General features: G+C 42.4%; 1 protein-coding gene across 3 annotated transcripts in view; it reads left to right on the top strand.

Moving 5' to 3' along the window:
* The first annotated feature begins 1139 nt into the window (after positions 1 to 1139).
* MATN2 (matrilin 2) overlaps positions 1140 to 19389 on the top strand; it is a 70521-nt gene continuing 52271 nt past the window's right edge. For 2 of the 3 annotated variants that reach the window (XM_075141400.1, XM_075141402.1), the window contains exons 1-2: positions 1140 to 1214; positions 10626 to 10793. In XM_075141400.1, coding sequence (XP_074997501.1) covers positions 10640 to 10793 — 154 coding nt within the window. In that variant the 5' untranslated portion in view covers positions 1140 to 1214; positions 10626 to 10639. Of the gene's footprint in view, positions 1215 to 10625; positions 10794 to 19389 lie in introns of those variants that run through there. The other variant, XM_075141401.1, reaches the window with a different exon arrangement.

Genomic DNA, 19389 nt, shown 5'->3' with positions numbered 1-19389 from the left:
TTTCCACCCAGACTATTGACTGCTCTGCTGCCGTGGCAGCTGAGAAACGACGGTCCCTTCTACCTGGTCCATTTATTTCACACCTCCCTGAGCGTTTTCCCCGATGGAGACTCCCACAGGCTCGCCGTGGTGATTCACCAGGGACTGTTTGCCTTGGCCCGGAGGTCCTCCGCGTGGGGAATGGGATTTCCATTCCCCGACGTTTCCCTTGGTCGGCTTCCCTGGAAGGGAGCACAGGCCGGCCCGGGGAGCACGGCGCTGGCCGGGGAAGGATGCCGCTGGCCCGGCGCTGAGCCGCCACAACAAAACCACACCGCTTTCCTCTAGCGGGGACGCCACGGCCCTCTCCTGCGGGGAGAGCCCCCTCGGCCGGGGCAGGCACTCCTCCTCGGGGCTGGAGGAGCTCCCCTCGCCGCTCCTTCGCAGCGCAGGGCCAGGTTTGACAGGGACGAATCGGCGGCGGGGCCGAGGTGCGCGGCGAGAGCGGGGCGGCGGGGCCGAGACGGGGCCACCGCAGCCGGCAGCCCGGAGGGGCGGAAGGGAGCGGGGCCGGCAGCCCGCACCCCTGACGGGGCTGAAGGGAGGGAGCGGGTCCCGCGTCCCTCGGGGGGCAGGCGGGAAGGCGTGCGACCGACGGCCCGTGTCCCGTGAGCGCCATCGATCCCGTTTCTTCCCTCACGGCAGGCGGGAGGGAGCGGGAGGACAGCCCGCGTCCCTCACACGGGACAGACGGGAAGGAGCGGGACCGCGTCCCTCACACGGGGCAAGCGGCAGGGAGCGGGACCGCGTCCCTTACACGGGGCAAGCGGCAGGGAGCGGGGCGACAGCCCGTGTCCATCACGGGACAGGCGGGAAGGAGCGGGACCGCGTCCCTGACGGCGGAGGCGGCTGAGGAGAGAGGGGCCCGGTCACCCGCGGCTGCCTCCCGGGGCCGCGCGGGGAAGAGGCGGCTCTGGAGGTCTGGGCAGGGAAGCCGGTGTCTCCCTGGCGGGACCTCCCCTTTCCCTCCCCTCAGTACGGCTGAGCCGGGCTACGGCCGCTCGGGGACGGGGCTGGCGGGAGGCGGCAGCTCCCCTCAGCCCGCGGCGCTCCCGGGGGGGCGGGAGGGGGAGCGCCGTCCGGGGCCGCGCGAGGGGGGAGGAGGCGGTCCTGCGCTCGCTCCCGGCCGCCGCCGCTGCCCGCCGCCGAGCGGAGCGGCCCCGCCAGCCCCTCAGGTAAGCCCGGCTCTGCCCTGCCCTGCCCCTGCCCGCGCTGCCCTGCCCCGCCTCGTCTCTCTCGCCCGCCAGGCGGATCCGCGACGTCCCGCCCGCGGGCACCGGCAACCCCGCTGCCTCCCGCGCCGCCCGGCGGGGCTCGGCAACGCTGACACCTCCGGGGCACGGCACAGCCTGCGGTCACCCCCGCCCCGGAGCCCCGGCTCGGCGGAGGGACGGTCCTGCCCCGTGGCAGCGGTGCCCCAGGGGCCCCGCCGGGTGAGGGGGCGGCCGGGGAGGTCCCTGCGGCCGGCAGGGGCTGCAGCGCGGGCGGCTGGGGCCTCGCGGGGAGCGGGAGGCCGAGGCAAGGGACCGCGGCGGGGTCCGGGGCTGGGTTAGATGCTTGCTGGGTCCTGCTGGAGTAGTTTGCTGCTCGTGTTTCGGCCGCAGGAGAAACGTTACCCTAACTGCATGGGACTGAGCAAGCTCCCCATAGGCCCTCTTCCCTGTGCATGCTTCAGTAACTCGTTTAACAGTGTATGTGCTGTAACGAAAAAACCCACTGTCTTTTAAAATCAGTGCGGAATTGGAGCCAAACTTTACCTAGAAACATTTGTTAGTGAGTAGCCTGCAGGTGTCTTTACCAGCTTCCAGCAGGACAGGATGCTGTGCAGTGGGTACAGCCCTGCAGGTAGCTCTGCACTGGACCAGTCACCTCTGACATGCAGCATGGGAGCTGCCTGGGCTTCCTGAGAGCAGCGCATTTGTTGGAGATGGAAGGAGTGGGGAATGGTTTGCAGCATGTAATATACTTACCCTGGAAACCCAACCTGGATGGTGTCTTTAGTCTTATAAAAATTGTTGTGGCATCTTTAATGACCGCATATTCCTGTTTCTTTCTGTGTCAGACTGGCTGCTGTCACTGCTTAACGGTGCGTTAGTGTTGACTGGGAGGGAAGAATGCAACCTACTGATTTATGTAATACTTCCTAAATGCTTGGGTTTTCTTTTGGGGCCATCATTCAAGGGGTGAATGACCCCGACTGACATCTGAAAAGGTGACATGCTGTGTTACATGTTATAGCTTTGCTACTCTCAGGCAGCTGACTATTTGAGAAGAAATTAGCATACTGAATCCGATCATAAATTCTCCTGAAATCAAGAGCTTAATAAAATACACATATGGCTTTTCCATAAAATCTTACAAAATCTACAAAATAATTTTTGAATGAAACACTTCTCATATAGATGTGTCAGCTTTAAGCACCGGATTTTTAAAACTTTTTCTTGTATACTGTATATCAATATGATTCTAACTATATTCTTCAAATTAAATTTGATTTATTTTATATCTTAGGAAAATACAGCACTCAGTTACACAAGGCTGCAGCTAAGACCCTAAATCCTGCGCTCAATATTCACACCTAATTACTTTACGTGAGTCTTTCCATTGACTTCACTGGGATTTCTCACGAATAAACTAACGCACACTCTAGTGCTTATGAGCTGGGACCCTGGGACCCAGCTGTAATAGTAAAAGATGTTTTAGTCAATCCAGGCAAACTAGGGAAAGGCTAATCAGATCTAAATACTCTCCTATGACTTATAAACTATCTCCATGGGCGGGTAAAGCACTAAGCACTGCTATTTAATTATAATCTGGACATCATTAACAAGCTCCTTTTATATAGTCTACTCCTTGTTAGGTTGTGTTTTCATTATGAGTGTGGAGTATTTGGAATGGAGTGGTTTTAATCCCCAAATTACTGTTTTACACTGGTGCTGGGGTCAGTGTGGATTTGCAAATAAGTTTCCGAATTACTGTATCCTTTTCTTTTTTTTTTAAAAAAAAGCCTTTCTGCTTGCAATTAGCAGTCTGTTATGGTTTGTGACTACTTCACAGAGACAAAACTAAGCAGCCCACATATGTATTTTATGTCATATAATATATGCTTTCATATAAATACCTACCCTTCATGGTAAAAGTGAAGCTTCTCAGTTTTGCCATGCTACTCTTCTGGGAACTTTGTGGAAACTCTGATGTCTAGATCAGATTTGGAACCAGAAAGTGCAAATGAGTCTTCCCCAAAAGAACAAGATAATGAAAAGGTCTATTGTCCAAGTGGCAACTGAAGAAAATCATAATGTGGAGACTGATGCTGTCATAAAATAAGAATTCCCACTGCTAAAGCTTGCTGTCTGACCGCTGGAAACTATGCAGAGTAAGCCACACTATGGGTGCACTGTTCTACAGCATCACTGTTAACTTAATATGGCAAGTTTCTGAAATTACTGAAATGGTCATCAGCTTCAGCTCTGCTAGGGTTGGATCTGATGACCTACAGAGGTCCTTTCTGACCTCAGTTATTCTATGATTCTATGATTTAGTAGTTGTTAGTTTTATAACAGTGATATCAGGAAGTTAGATGAATGACTTAAAAATAACTAATAGATCCCTTAATGTTCCTTATTTCATTAGAGTTGTAGAAAATTAAATTATGCATGTAGTGCATATACTCTAAGCCCTTTAGATAACTGAGTCCATTCTGTAAAAGTCCTACCATGACATTTACACCTCACAATAAAATTTAATGCAGAATTGAAATGCTGATATTTGCTCTTTCCCATACACTGTATGTTTTGGTGTGTATACTCATCAAGACCTATGTGTGCTTATCTGACCTCTGTGTTTGAATAGGCCAGCTGCTCTTCCCCCATCCCCAACACTCTTCTGATGGCTTCCAGAATGTGGTTGCCCTCCTGTATACTGTAGCACCTCCAGCCACACTCTGTGTATGAGTGCTCACACATGGTGCTGGATTTGTGGGAATATTTGGCTGACTACCGAATGTCATTCACCTCCCTTCTAAGAACTGCTCTATAATGCATTTTATGTCTTCCCTTTACTGTTTCAAGATGAAATTTTAGTCCACGGTAACATTTGCTTTTATTAATCCGGGACACAACTCAGCTGTGGGCATTTGTAGCAGCAGTCAAAATAATTGGATACTGATGGAGTTTCTTTCAGCCGCAGCCCAATTGCTATACAAGGCAGGAGTATCTCTCAGTACAGAGAGCACTGGAATATCCTTTTAGCTGCCGAGGTAGGGATACATGCTGGACGAGGAGGACCATATGAAAGCATAGGAAACAAATCTGGGAGACTTTGTGAATCTTTGGTTGTCATCCTGTCCCCATCCATGTGCAGACGTGTCTGGAACAGGCAAATTGCCATCCCATGCTAGCATTGTGTCTTCTGCAGACTCAAAACAATGATGTGTAGCCCTAAAACTTCCTGTCAGGAAGTAGACCTTCATGGACCCATGCAAAGAATTTGTCCCACTCTTGTGCTGGAGTACACAACTTCTGGTCCTAAGCCCACTGCAGATTTGGGTTACTCTTACTGTCTCACGCTCATTATTTTACACTGATAAAGGACTGTTTGATGTTTCCAAGTCAACAGTTAGTTTTGTTGTTGTGGTTGCTTGCTGTGCTATTATGAAAGCTATTTGCATTTGGATTGTCTGTCTCAGAATACACCTGAATTACTAACTGACTTTTAGATGATGGGCTTCCCAGGTTCATCTGATACTACTGACAGCACGAATAGCCAAAGTGTTAGCCTCTTAAAAAGAACTGAAGAATGTGTTAACAAGGGGAGTACCACTCTGCTGCTTTGCAGGACTTGGTGCAGTGGTGGGTAGGTTCATATGCTGTTATGCACATAGTGCCTGCCATCAGGGTTGGGGGCAGATGAGGAATTGACAATCTTAGAGCACCTGCAACCTTGTTCCTTCTTAATGATTTAACCGTATCAGTGAGATGCAGTTGACAACCATGATTTTAGGGGAGTGCTACCTGTCCTGTGCGGCTGAGCCTAGTGAAGCCCTCCTTGTGCAGCAAGGAGTTGCAGAAAATCTAGTGCATCATTTGGTGGAACAGGATGACAGTAGTGTGCTCCTTTGTAAGGATGAAGATGGCGTTTCTTGCTGATGTGCTAAATATCATCCTCCTGATTGTGGCCAGCTGCCCCCGCATAGCGCCTGCATAGCTAGGGGCAGATATTTTATGATGTTGGGCTCTGCAGGACTCTATAGCTATTTTTCAGAACTGGAAAATGCCTGTGTCAGCAATCTGGCCCAGAAAGATGGAGGAAATTATTAATACTCTATGTCCTGACACCCATGCCACACACAGTGATTTTAATGAGTAATGGACTAGTAATGCATGTGCTGGCTTGTGGATAGTGAAATAGCTTGGAACATGTTCTAACTGGTAGTTAACAGGGCTTTACAGTGGCTGCTGTCCTTAATTTTTTTAATTTCTGAGGTGATGGGATTGAGAATGAGATATTTTTTTGTGGCTTTCATGTAATAAGAGCTCATTGGTTTTCCAAGTAACTCACTGTGCTTGCTAACTTGGGGATACGGACTCTGATTTTATTGACTTACATATATTGCTTGCAGTTTCTTTAACTTCAGTAAAAGCTTTTGATTTGATCGCAGTTTCCTGTTATCTTAAAAATGGGTAGATAATAAGGAGTGCTGAAAGAACTACAGAATGTTTTCCCTTTTATGCACTTAAGTTCTTTATAACTTAAAAGCACTGAAGTTAGATCTGCTGGCAGCTTACTGAAAGTAAATGACTGTCTGTCTCAAACAAGGAAAGCTGAAGGCAGCCTCTATAGTGGTAATAACTGTTGCCTCTGGTGCTTTTTTTGTCTTCCCTTTCCTTCCCATCTATGATGAGAAATTATATAGGGTTCAAGAGAGGGGATATTATCTGTAATTACTAAAGGTGTTGATGTTCCTGGTAACTGCTGAGAATTTCCCCTTCTGTGCATTGTGCCAGTTTTGGTGGCAGCTGCAGAAGGTGGAGAGGTAGGGGTTTCTGGAGTTCATGTTTCTGATTTAGCCTTGGAAGGGAACTTGTACTGCAAGATGAGGAAGGATACCACCCAGAGGAGCAGGAGGCATGAATTGAAACATTTTACTACAATGTTTTTCCAATTTCTTTTTCAGCATGATCTGCCCAGCAAAGACAGGTACATTTTTAAGGTACCTGAACGAAAAAGGTGGCCTTCCAGGCCAGTGGAAGGGTTTCCTGATTCTGTGTGAAAGAAATTTCCCTGAAGTAGGATAAGAGATGGAAGGACACTGACTTCAGCATGAGCATCTCTTCTCTCTTGACGTTATTTAAGAGTTATCACAGGACAGAGGACAAATCTTAATAACATGCACCATGCAGTGGAGAAGGTCATTGATTTATCACCACTGATGCTGAATATTCAGTAGTGTCTCTGTCCAAAACAGCCATCAATCCCTTATGAGGAGACTTCCATGGAAAGATATTTGAAAAGGTAGAAACAGGCTTGTGTTGTTTGAGTGCTGTCCAACAAAGGAAATAGGTATTTTAAAGATGAAGTCCCAATTTCATTTTTCAGTATTCTTACACTGTGGTTCATGAAAATTGAAAATCTATAACAGTGCATCAGAAAAATTATTCTGTTGCATGGGTATATGGCTAAACAAGAAATTGTTAAGAAAACACCATAGAAATATTTAGCTCTTGACTGAATATTAGGGAGCAAGGGAAGCCTGAAAAGAACAAAAGAGCTTGTCTATTTACTTGCCGTCTTCTAGGAGAATCTCCTCCTTTATACCAAACTTCTTCAAGACGGCTGCAGATATTGCAAACAGCCCTCATCAGATTGTACCTCTGTGAGCAGCAGTTGCCTTTTCACTGTTAGGAGCTTCTTCACATGTCCAGCAGAGCAGTGTGCTGTACTGATTGCTCCAAGGTTGCTGGGAAAGCCCTGCATAGGACCCTCTTCTTCCTCCCTCCACGAGTAGAAGGATAGAGCAGTGGAAGCCGGGGGATCTGGTCCTTAGCCTGGTTGAGCCCCATGTTTTGTCACACCTCCCCTTGGTGTCTTTTGCTTTTGAGGTGTTTGGGATGTTTGTCATATAGTGACTTGGTCTTGGGTCTGCCCCGGGGAGTTGGCTCCTGATGGTATAATGCTGAATACTCCTGCTGCGACAGCTGGAATCAAAGTGCGTGAAACGTATTTTCCAGGTAGCCACAAAAATATGTGGGTTTTGGTACTTTGGGAGTATGTTCTCAGCTAGTAGAGCACGGGTTAGCCAGCAATGTGAAGCTAAAAGGGCTGTGCCAGCAGCCTGGCTTAGCCTGCTGGGAAAATGAGGTGTTAAATACCAAATGTGGTGCAATAAACACCATCCAACTTCTAGAGAGAAGACAGGGGGCCTTGCAGAAGACGCAGAAAATAAACAGAGAACTGTGGAAGGACTGTATGCGGAGAAGCCGTGCAACCACAATACAAACTGGTCATGTAAAAATGCAAGCAGCAGTGGACACAAATATGTACCTGGAACTAGAGCAAAGCACACAAGTCCAGACTGTCATCACCTCAGGAAAGCGGGACAGAAGCTTTCAGTGTGGATGAAAGGGTGGCAACAGGCTTGGATCAGTGGTATCTCTTATGAATACACAGCCTTTGGCTTTGGGAACTTGTTGGGTTTTTTCTCATTGAAAATGGTTGCAATTTCACTTTAATTTTTATTTTAGATTATCTTATATATCAGAACTTGTAAGATGAAACAACTAAAGCTCTGCTCTGTTAAGCATTGCTTTCTCCTGAAACAGTATTTTAAAACATTGTGAGGGTAGGAGTGTGTTGATAATAGATTATTTTTTTTTTTAATGAGGATTGGATCATTTTTGGTGGAACTGTAAGTAAGCTTATTTTCTGGTTATCAGTCTGGGAAAGATATTGAGATCTAAGGATCTAATGTTTTTGAATCAAAATGAAATACTATTGAACAATAGAAGTTATGTTTAGTTTGAATAAAAAGATCCCCAGAAAACTAGGCAGTGTTATTCAATGCTTCTGTTTCTTTAGTACCCCCAACCTTACTTTTCAAAGGGACTGGTAAAATCATGCAAAATTGAAAATTTACTGCTTTAATATGTTTCAGAATTCAGTGACAGCTAATGAATGATTATGTAGGCATTTTGGTTCATATGGTCAGCTAATCATATGATATTTGCATGCTATATAAACATGTTCGTAACAGAATTCAAAGACTTAAAATCACAGCAAACAAACACTTCTTTTTTTCTTATTTCTGAAGTTGCTTGGGTACAGTTGTGAGCCTAGTGAATTTGAAATTGCGACCAAATATCAAAAATAAAATATGTTAAGTGCCAGAATGTAAGAGGGTTTAGTTTGCGGTACTTTGCAGAGCTGGTAGGACTGTCCTGAGTCCCTTCTTTGTCACAGTTTCCTCTGACATCATGCTGTTACTGGATGGTTCAGCAACAGGTTGTGAAGGTGCTCTGCCACGGTGTCCTTGGTTCCCCATTAACATGCCATCAGGAACAGGTAAAATGGCTTTACTTAGAGATTAGCCCAATCTTCACAGCTGTTTAGGGTGGATAGGAAGGAGGGATGAGTTAGGCCACTGATGATAACTAGGTAACAGACAGATAGCCTTCTTGAGCAAACTGTTCATGCCTGGTTCCTGTGACAGCCTTGTAAGGAGCATATTTTTCTGTGCTCCTTAGCTCTCCGCGCATGGCTTCTATGTTTCTGAAACATTGGTGCTAGAACTGGCGTGTATCCTTGAGGTCCATTTGCCTTATGTGCTGAAGGAACAGGCCAGAGAGAGAGGAGGCCCCCTTGCACAGCCCTGTGTTTGTTGATGTTCTGAGAAGTGAGGAGACAACCTGGGAGAAGCTTTCATCGGTAATCTCCAGCAGTAACAACTGTTGCCTCCAGCAAAATTTTGTCCCATTTTCAGTGGTGCGTGCTGCTTGCAGTGTCCATCTGTTTCTGACTAGAGCACTGGAAATATTGTACCAATAATACCATCTAGGTGTCCATGCTGCTAGGGCTCCAAAATTTTATTTTTTTGTGGCCACTATTATAAGCACCAACTATTTACATCTCTTTCCTAGTTTGAATGTCCTTAAATCACGTATTGCCTGTTACTGGATAATATTGAACATTTAAGCAAGGCTGGGTGTTTTGAGTGCAGAGACTCAGTTCATTTTGCTCTCTGGCATATACACCAGAACATTGCGTTCACATTTGGGGATGCTGAGTAGGATATTCAAAAGGAAAAATAGATTGATAGGGAGAAAAATAGATCAATGTGTAATGGTTGTGTGGGACAGACTGAAGAATAACATATAAAGTCTCTTTATTAGAGAGAAAATATTTACTCAGAATTTTCTTTTCTGCCAGTGAGTACATCATGGTGGGAAAAAAATCAATTCTCTTTCTGAACTGAGGCATTGAGTTGCCTTCTGTTACAGATCTGTGGCTCTATGTGCTTATCAAACCCTATTAAAATTGTTTTCAACATCTTAGTTATTTAAACAAGAATTACTGTTAAAATTTGCACTGCTTGTGAAGTTTCCACTCAGTTTCAGGTAGAACAGTTCTTTGTGGTGAAAGTGGATAGTTTTATCCATCCCTTACACACCTAGGGGAGTTCTTGACTAAGCTTCATCATATCACCAGTTCTAAGGCTGAATCTAGCTCCTGTGAGATGCTCTCGTCACAACCCACAACAATAAAGTTTTGGGGCAAGATAGATGGAATCGCCATCTGAGGAAGCCCACCAACAGGGGACATGGCCAGAAGATGAGTCTTGAGCATGTCAGTCTTAGCTTTCTGTTTGTGGGCAGAGTCAGCCATGGCTTTTGATGGTGCCTTAACAAACTCCTGGGCAGGAATCATCTCTTAGTGTAGGAATTTTGCCTGTTAATTTGTTTTTCTGTATGACAAAACTTCTCCATAAGCTATAGCTCATTGCCAGTCCTCAGAAGTCTCCTTGGGTAAACAAGATTCATTCTGCACTGTTATCTTTATGCTAGCAACCTTCAGTCTTCTGAAAAGGAAACATGAGCTGTCGCCAGTTCTCATTTAGAGTTGCTGTTTCTGGAATATATTCCCTTCTCTTGTTTTAATTCTCCAAGATTTTCTGAAGCAAGTATCCCTCAGACTACAAGAACCATTAAACTTCTGAAAAAATGCAACGGAGTGCTGAGTAGAATAATGAAAATATATTTGTGTCCTCCTTGAACGTGTTTATGCTGACAGGCTGACTGAAACAAAGTTCCTTTTCTTGCTTTAAAAATACTTAATTATTACAAATGATTGTTAGCCGATAAATTTTAAATGTTAACTATGAACTTCAACTAACTTCTAAACACTATGCAGGGTCTACTAACTGCTACTTTATTATATAGATCTTCTTTCTTGAAGGTGTAGGTATTATTCCATGCCAGTGTAACTGCATGTTTGTATGTGATGGAAGCAGTGCAGCTGGTGGCTGACATGGTTACTGTGTATCATCTTTTTGTGTAATCAAAGAGCTCATCTCCTTCCCTCCTTTATTGCAGTTTCACATCCTTGAATGTCCCTCTATTTCTTGAAGATGAAGAAAATGATTGCATGCTTCTTTCTGCTATTTGGACATACTCTGCTTTCCACTGTCTCTGTCATGGCAAAAGATCTCCCTGGAGGACATTTTACCCGACGAAGGGGTGTTAACTCACGATCTCTACTAGGTAAGTTACAAAAAAAACCCCAAAATACCCAAACACCATCACCAAAGGCCATCTCATCTACAAACGGTAAAAGGCATGAGCAGCTGGCCAAACCTTGGCTGAGTTAGTTTATAATAAAAAAGAGATTGCCATTTGCAAGCAGAAATATGAGAAAGTTTGTTGACCAGTTAGTAGCTGTTGAAAGAAGGTGTTTACTTTTGGAGTACTAGATCTACTTTATGTAAGTGCTATGAAATAAATATTTGCTACAGGATTATTGTCTTGGAAAAAAGACCTTATTTTCACTGTTTAGAGAAAATACATATTGGTCCATGGAGGTTCTGTCAAAGCTGCCTTTTACCATGCCAGCAGGTTTTAGCTGTCTATATGTGTGTGCTGTGCGTAATGATGATTGAATGAAAATTAGTGACTGTTGAAATGAGGCTTGTCATTACATTACTTGATGTTAATCCCTTCATTTTGTCAGGTTAATTTTATTTATAATGAGTAACTCATTTTTCCTCTTTTGCCAAAAATCTGAGGATCTAGCAGTTTTAGCTTGTGGCGGTCATATTTTAAAACATAAGGTTCATCTCTCTCTTGTTGATCATTGCCTTGTTGTCATCAAGCGGTTTGCTGGTCAACTTTTTCATCTGCTAACAGTTCGTGACTTAGAATCATTTTCTTTTGCTCATTGTTTAAAGTAATTGCCAGATTATGAAAACATAGCATGGATGGGGCTTTGGACACAGCCCATCATTAGGGATTCATGATATACATCAATAGTCCATCTAATCAGATATCTCTCTCCAGCCACTGGGAGATGTTAAGTGGCCTGCCTCCCCGTAAAGGTGACCTAACCTAGGTGAACAGGAGGAATGTGAAATGTCCTGCAGAAGATGTATTGGGAAGAAAGAAGAAGAAACAAAACCAGAACATGGGAGAATGGGTGACAGAGAGGGGAGCACCAAGTTTTATCAGTGAAACTCTTCTCCAAACAAAATGTAATCCTTTAAATATGTAAAATTCCATGAAGTACCATTCACAATCTGTCCTTTGTTAACTTAAAACCTTTGGTTTTCAATTCCTATAGAACAAATTTAAGCCAAATGACAACAGATTTCCCTTTCTTATTCATCTTTCTCAAAACTAATAGATGCAGTCTTGAGACACTTGGGGTTCTGCAACTGAAGGCTGAAAACCACAGCTCTGGAGATCTAGTCCATCAAAAATATGGATGTGGAACAGCAAAGAGAAATATCCACATTCACACCTGACTCAACAAGACTCTCAAACTTTCTAAAACCCTAAATTCTAAAATGTGATTAAATAGCAGCCCCTCCTGAATATTTTAGGGTCCCCAGCAAATACCCTAAGTGAGCTTATTTCTTTAAGAAATAAACTACCTGTCTCTCTAGAAAATGAACGCAATAGCAAGGTGTAACGTGGAGAAACTAAAAGGTGTCATGTTTCTCAGCTTGCTTTTTCCCCTATGATTTTTAAATTGCTTTTATAGCCTCTTTTTCTTATTTTAAATAGTGGAAAATATATCAAAAAATTAACACTTGGTATAAATAAAAATGTATAGATTAAATTACATCTTTCTTCTTTCAAAAGCCAAGCGATTTGTGGTCCCTGCATTTGGAAAATTCTGGATCCCTATTCAGTTTGGCATGTGCAGGATGCAAACAATTCTGGCAGCTCTGGCTGAAAGAATCTTTTCAAGACATTAAATGATGCAAGAAACTGGTCCAGCCCATAAAAGTACGTGGCAGTTTGGAGTCAGACTCTTGGGCTTTGCATTCTGTTGTAATAAATTAGGTCACCTGCTTCAAATTCAGCAGTGCATATAAAGAGTGGCATGGTTAAAACGTGCCTCTCTGTAAAGAACAGAATGTGTAAAATGCATGCCACTCTTCTGGAAAGCTGTAGTGTTCCTTAAATGACATGAGAAAGAACGGGGCCAAACCATGATCTCAGTGACATGAAGTCTATTGACTTAATAAAATCACTCCAGAATTACAGCTATTTAACAGGGATTAGAAGTTGTCCCATTTTACATAACATGTGCAGTATAAATAGTGGTGGTGATGACAATTGCTGCTGTTGTGGAAAGACTTGGTTGGCAGCCAAAAGTGAGCAATATAGCTGCAAAGAACCAACAGATACCTGGAAAAGTAATAAGAGTTCAGGTTGGGGTTTGGTTTTTTTTTGGGTGGAGGTCTCTATGTTTTTAGGACTAAAATGAAGGATTATGCTATGTAAATATTAGTAGCATTAAAATAATTTTATTCTTTTTTTTTCTTCACATTCTTTTTTTTCTTCCTTTCATTTTCTTCATTTTCTTTTTCTTTCTTTCTTTCAATTTCTTTCTTTTCTTCATTTTCTTTTACCAATTTTTAAAACAAAAGTGTACTGCTGTGCTAACTGTTTACTGGTAAAATGCTAGTAGTGTCCATGTACAGAAGTAAAAGTCTTTGCTCCAGGAAACTGACAACATAAATAAGCAAAACGGAAGGGATGAAAAATCCTGTGGGAGTGTCCACATAGAGGTAAGAGTACTTTGGGATCCAGCTTTAGGAGGATTTAATTTTTCAGCAGCCATGCAACTAATACTTCATAGATTTCTTCATTGTCTTGTTAGAGCTAATAGCCTATATGTTTTACGAAGGTTTCAGAAGGAATGGGCTATGTCTTTTCTATGTTTTTCTTATCCCCAGGTTTTTGCTAAACCTCAATGTGTGTTGTTTTAATTTGGCAGATCTTTGCATCGCTTATTGTTGCTTAAAATTATTACTGCTATAGCTAATAATTTCCATTAAAGATCTGAAATCTTTTGTGCAAGGATCGGTTGGACATAAAGTTTTTGGAACTCTCTCTATGTTGCCCTTGAAAGCCAAACTGCTTTGCAGGTTTTCTTTCTTTAAACACCGAATCACACTTCAACATATTTAAAACTTGTCAATTATGCCAATTTAATTAAATTTGTTAACATTTTCTTAAAGCCTTCTTGCAGCATATTAGTTGTAGAAAATGTGTAGTTGCTTTAGAGATAGAAAATATACATGTATTTCTCATAATAACAGAATTTGTATTAGATTGCTGGAAAATATTGTTTTAATATAGGTGTATTTATGTTTTAAAGGATCGTTTCCATAGTTCTGCAAGATCTTGTGAAATAACAGAACGAAATAGAATCGTCCATTTGTCTTTCCTGTAGCAGAGGGCGGTCACCTCTCCCCTTACGTGACATATGAACTAAATTTTGCCTTCTCTTTCCCCTCATCAGTAATTTGATCCTGAGTATTGGATCTTTGGCCTTATCCTGATTCCTTAAAGGAAATTAATCTTTTGTTTTAGAATCTTCTCTTTTAAAGCTCTTTATCAGAGCTCTGAAGAGTTTTTACTTAGCTCTCTGACAAAATCATTGTTCCTGCTGAGCGCAGCTGCTTTGTTAGATTACACACAGATCACTGAAAGCACAGTTTGCCAGCTTAGCATTGCTTTTTGGATACTAAAGAAAAGCAGTAATGGAAATATACTTGGCTACATGGTTTTAAAGATAAAATTATGTCTGTTACATTAGCTAATTCCCTTCAGATATAACTGAAATGGACTTCTGCACCTAAACAGACTGATGAAAAGCTGTGTCAGTTGTCCAGAGTGGTGATGTTCATACTGATTTCAAGGCCATGGTCAGAGGTCCACAGCACCTTTCAGCAGGTTCCCTGTTCAGAAGTAACATGTGCCCAGTCCTTGCAAGATGTAGCTTTTTTTGGTGTTTGATGTTGTGGGTTTTTTTGGTGGAGCAGATTTGGGTGCTATTGCATCTTAATCATATATTATAAAACAAAGCAAAGCAAAATTTCATCATTGTGGAAAAAACACAAATTTTTGTGTTTTTTTTTTCTTGGTGAAATCTTTTCTTGTAAACTGGGCATATATTTCATGTCATATGGGCAAATTTCTTTGGAGAGCTCTGAAGTGGATGCATGGGAATAATTGAATAAGCTGTAGAATAATATTCTAAGCAGTAACATTCCTTCTGTTCCTTAGGAATATAAAACATGCACCTACCTGTTTTTGAAAATAACTATTTATGTGAGGAGAAAAGCTAATTTAGGGGGCACTCCTTTAGATACTACATGATACCAGAAGAAAGAAACTACAAGAGATTAACTGATACCGCACAAAATTGAAACAGAGCGGGGAAAGGAGGCCAAGAAGGAAATGTACTTGGCTTCTGTTCAGTAGAAATGCTGCTAAACACAAATGTCCCTGTCTGTGTTAAATTATATTTTGCAACAAAATATATAATGATTTATCTCTTGGTTGTATATATATGATTCCACTAATAACATGAAGGAAAGTAATATGAAGTACACAGAGTGCTCACTATATTTATGAATCACTCGCTACAGTCAGTTAAAATTATTCAAATATTCTTATATCCAACCCAGATCTTAAACTTGTATGTATGTAACTTAAGGGCTCAAGAACATTATCAGGTTAACCATTCCGGGTTAAATTTTAGCTGCAGATCAGAGGGGAAAATATGTGGCAAAAGTGAGTCTGGTCCGTGATGCTTCTGTGGAGTGCAGATAAGATTTCTGTTTAGTTCTGGTTGAATTCATTGTATATTTATACACTAAGAGCTGGCCAGAGATCTCTAAATCCTGCTAATGTGGACTGCTGAACCACCATGGGATGGTAACTGCTGTGAGAAAATCATTCACAGCCTCAGCATATCTGTGTATATGTTATTTCTACACATAAATGCAACCCTGCCAAGTTTTTTTTGTCCTCAAACATGTTAAGTAGACTCATTGTAACTGAAGTCTGCATTGCAGTTGAATTCAGAACTGTGTCATGATAACTACTACATCATGTGTTTGACATACCATGCTGGTATAGTATTTGGGGAGATCAAAACTATTCCAGGCAGTAGATAAAAGTAGGAAGAAGTTGCAAATCACATCTTTTGAATTATCACGTATTTTGTTAAACTATAAGCAAAATCCTAACCAAACTTTTGAAAGGATACAAGGTGATCAAATACATATCAATTTAGACTCTCTCTAATCAAAACATAAAATTGCCATATAAATAGAGATGTGTTATAGTTGGAAAGAGAGAGAGCAAAGCATTTTACAGTCTGTGAAATCACCTGTTTCTTCCTTCTGAGGTGTGTAGGTACATCTTACAATCATTGTGCCTCAAGGCAATATTAGCAATTGCGTGCTTTGCTTCCCAGTAGTGATTGTCTCAATAGCTGAGAGGTCTCCCGTGGACTTTATGCCAAGTCTTGAAACTTCAGCTTTCATCTTAATCTCTCAGCTGTTGGCCTCTCCCCTGCAATAGCTGTTGCCCATTATCTACCTGGCTGGTAGATACTGGTCTAAAACAGTAGCAGGAAAGCTGCACTTGCTCAGACCCCCCGCTCTTTCAGGTTTCTGGGTTTTATTCACAGTGGGAGACCCTCTCTCTGTGGCTCTGAGGCTTGGTAGCCTGGCTTGTGCTGAGGCTGTGCCTCCCCAGCCTGGAGTTTGAGAAGGCTCCTGGAGTTTGAGAAGGCAGGATCTGAACGGCGATCGTATCCCTGCCTGGCCAGTTGTCCCCTGCAGAAGCTGTTATCCCTTAAGCAGGCCAACTAATGAGCCATGAGGGCTAGCTGGGACCATGAGAGACCCCAGGGATTTGTGTCCTATTCTGAGTACGCTCATCTGCAGCCAATTATCATGGAGAACAGAAAGTTTGGATTTGGGTCTGTGTTAGCAATTTTTAACCACATAACATTATGCTTGCCAACTGTCGTATTTAGTATTCATTGTTAATTTTCAAGTCATGTATCAACATAGCATTCACTTTTAAGCTGCTTAAAGGGCAATTCAGTAATTAATGTTATATGAGATATAATTCTATTTCTAGCAGGACAAGAAATCTTCGTCTTTAATGTGTAAGTATTTCCTCTAACAAAGCTTTTTCTTTTCCCTCCTTCCTCCTTCCTCTTTTCTCTCTTCTCTTTGTTCTGTTTTCTTAATCTTTTATCTTTTTCCCCCTTTTTCCTTTTCCCTTTTTCCTTTTCCTTTTCCTTTTTTTTTTTTAAGTGATTTGTAAGTTTTCCAGAAGGAGGAAAGAATATCTGCTGCTACAGAAAAAACTGCGTCATGTACTAAACTGCAAATGCTCTTTGTATTTCTGAAATTGTTTGTTACAACCCCCACAAATTACTGTGAAATACCATTTCTGTTTGAAAAAGAATTTGCCTTGACAATAATTCACTGAGTAAAATTACAAACTGTTTTTATGTGTATATTCTCAAAGAGCTCAAAGCCTCCTCTGTGTATTTTGTCTTGAAGGAAGATCAGGCCAAAAGAGAGAACACTGAATGTTCAAAAGTGTGGTGGTTTTGGCTTCATTGTGAGTACTTTGGCTTAATAATTAAAAAAGCATATATGTGCAAAATTAACTTGAAAATCCTGGAAACAGCATTTGCATAACTTAAGGAACATCTCGTTTTATAGGCATGAGTGGGTAATCAGACACTATTGTGAAGGAAGACAACATGCCTTTAAATTGCTTTGGAAGCTAGAAAGCACTGTCTACTTGTTTAAGTACTGCTGAAGTAGTAGAACTAACGGTTTGCCAGTGGGCGTGATGTCCCACATGTTTTTGGGGGCAAGGGGAAATGCTATACGGCACTATCCCATGGTGGTGTTTCTGAAACTATTCTGGAAACGAGTCTAATACTTAGACCGTTACCAATGGATAGAAATATGTGGTTTCAGGTCAGCTGATCAATGAGTAATGTTGAGGTTGCTAACAGCTTTCCCCGTAAACAAAGACATGGGCGACTTTAAAAAAAAGTATGGGTAGGAGTTTTTAAAACGTTAAGCTAATGTCCTGAAAGTAGAACAGCACAAACTCATTAAGGTCACATTTTTTCACTGAATTTTCTACGCTGCTACTAACAGTTATTTACTTTCTCTATCTGTTCCTTCTCCAATAATTTCAGTGTCCTTCCAACAGTGCGCCAAGTAGCTCAGGCAAGATAGGAGTTTCAGGTCTTCAAGGAGAAAGATACAAAGATCATCTTCTCCCATACAATCACTTTTTTTGGTGTTGGTTGTGATTTGTTGTTTTACAGATGTGTGCAGGAAAAGACAGCGTCACAGGCAGAGCAAATGCCTCCAGGCTGTCTGTGGGAACTGGATTCAAAGAAGCATTAACTGTGTGTACTGCAAGGTTTCTCCACCATGGCTCAGAAAATGAATTCCTCCTCTCTCGTGGGTGTGAGCTGTTCTCAGCTGAGAGCACATAACATTTATTTCTGTCAGGAAGCGGTGGGTAGATGTTGATGCTGCCGGGACTGGCATGGAGATAGCAGGATGCTTCATCCCTCTGCCCAGGTATTCCCCTGCCTGCAAGGGAAAGCAACCCACTCCCCAGTCCTCCTGACCATGAAAGCAGGTTTGACGCCTGTCAGGAAACCCAACAGTTTCCATCTCAGAACAACTGAAATACGCAAAAAAGAACAAAGAAACTTGAGAGTATCCCCACACCATACTTTGGCTTCATGCCAGAGACAGCACCAGTCTCAGTAAGGAAATGGAGAAATACTAGGAGCCAGTTTTGGGACTCTGGAATTAAAGAGACTTTATATTAATAATGACCTTGTTATTTTGGAAAAGGTGACAGGGAAGGAATAGAAATAGTGAGGTGAAATGAGAACAAGGTAATGGACCCTCCCACAGTGACTGATAATGAAGCATTTGCATGTAGAAGGAAATGGAAATCTGTGGACAAGAGCCTCCTGCTGTACAGTTCTCCCAGCAATTTTGGAAGTTCAGAAAAGATTTGTCAGAGGCAATAAAGAAATGTCTGGAGGCTGTGTTGCATTTAGAGAGTGTTCCCAGATGAAGAAATTTGTAAGGAGGAATGGGTCAGCTGCCAAACTCATAATGAATCTTTGGGTTAGGGCCAGAGGTCTGTGAGATTGGGGAAAGGCTCAGAGCAGGGATGGGGCCAGGGAGTACGGGGGCAGATCTTGGATCCAGGGTCTGTCCCAGAGCTGGCAAGAGGTGGAGTCACCTGCAGAACCAAGTGCAGCACATATGCATGCCAGGAAAGGGGTACTGAGCAGTTTCTAATGTTTACTTCAGGAATTAAGTATGATTATATTTGAAATGCACTATACCATCCTTTGCCCTTCTTTGAATTAAAATGAGAAAAAAGAAAAGGAGTGGAAACTAACTTGCACAAAATATCTCACTAGAGCCAAGAAGTGCTTGGAATTACTGCTATTCTTCATTTACTCTTGGCAACAACTGCAAAATGTGTTTTCCAAACAGGAACAATGTTACATTAACTGCTAGGTACTTCATACTTGATCTTTGCAAATGAAGCTACTGCAGTTTCCTAGAAGGTGTATGTAGGTAATACATAGGTATGTCTGTCTTCCCTTCTGAGCTTTTTGCTCTTTGTATATTTATTAATTAATTGAAAATTTGAGTATTCTTTATTTGTATGATTGTACGGCAAGAAGATTAAATGTTCTTGATGAACTAAGAAATCTTTTGGAAATATCTGAGAACCTGTCAAACTCAATCTTTCTGGC

Source organism: Calonectris borealis, chromosome 2 (genome assembly GCF_964195595.1).
Source record: "Calonectris borealis chromosome 2, bCalBor7.hap1.2, whole genome shotgun sequence".
NCBI lineage: Eukaryota > Metazoa > Chordata > Aves > Procellariiformes > Procellariidae > Calonectris > Calonectris borealis.
This window is presented reverse-complemented; position numbering and strand designations above follow the sequence as displayed.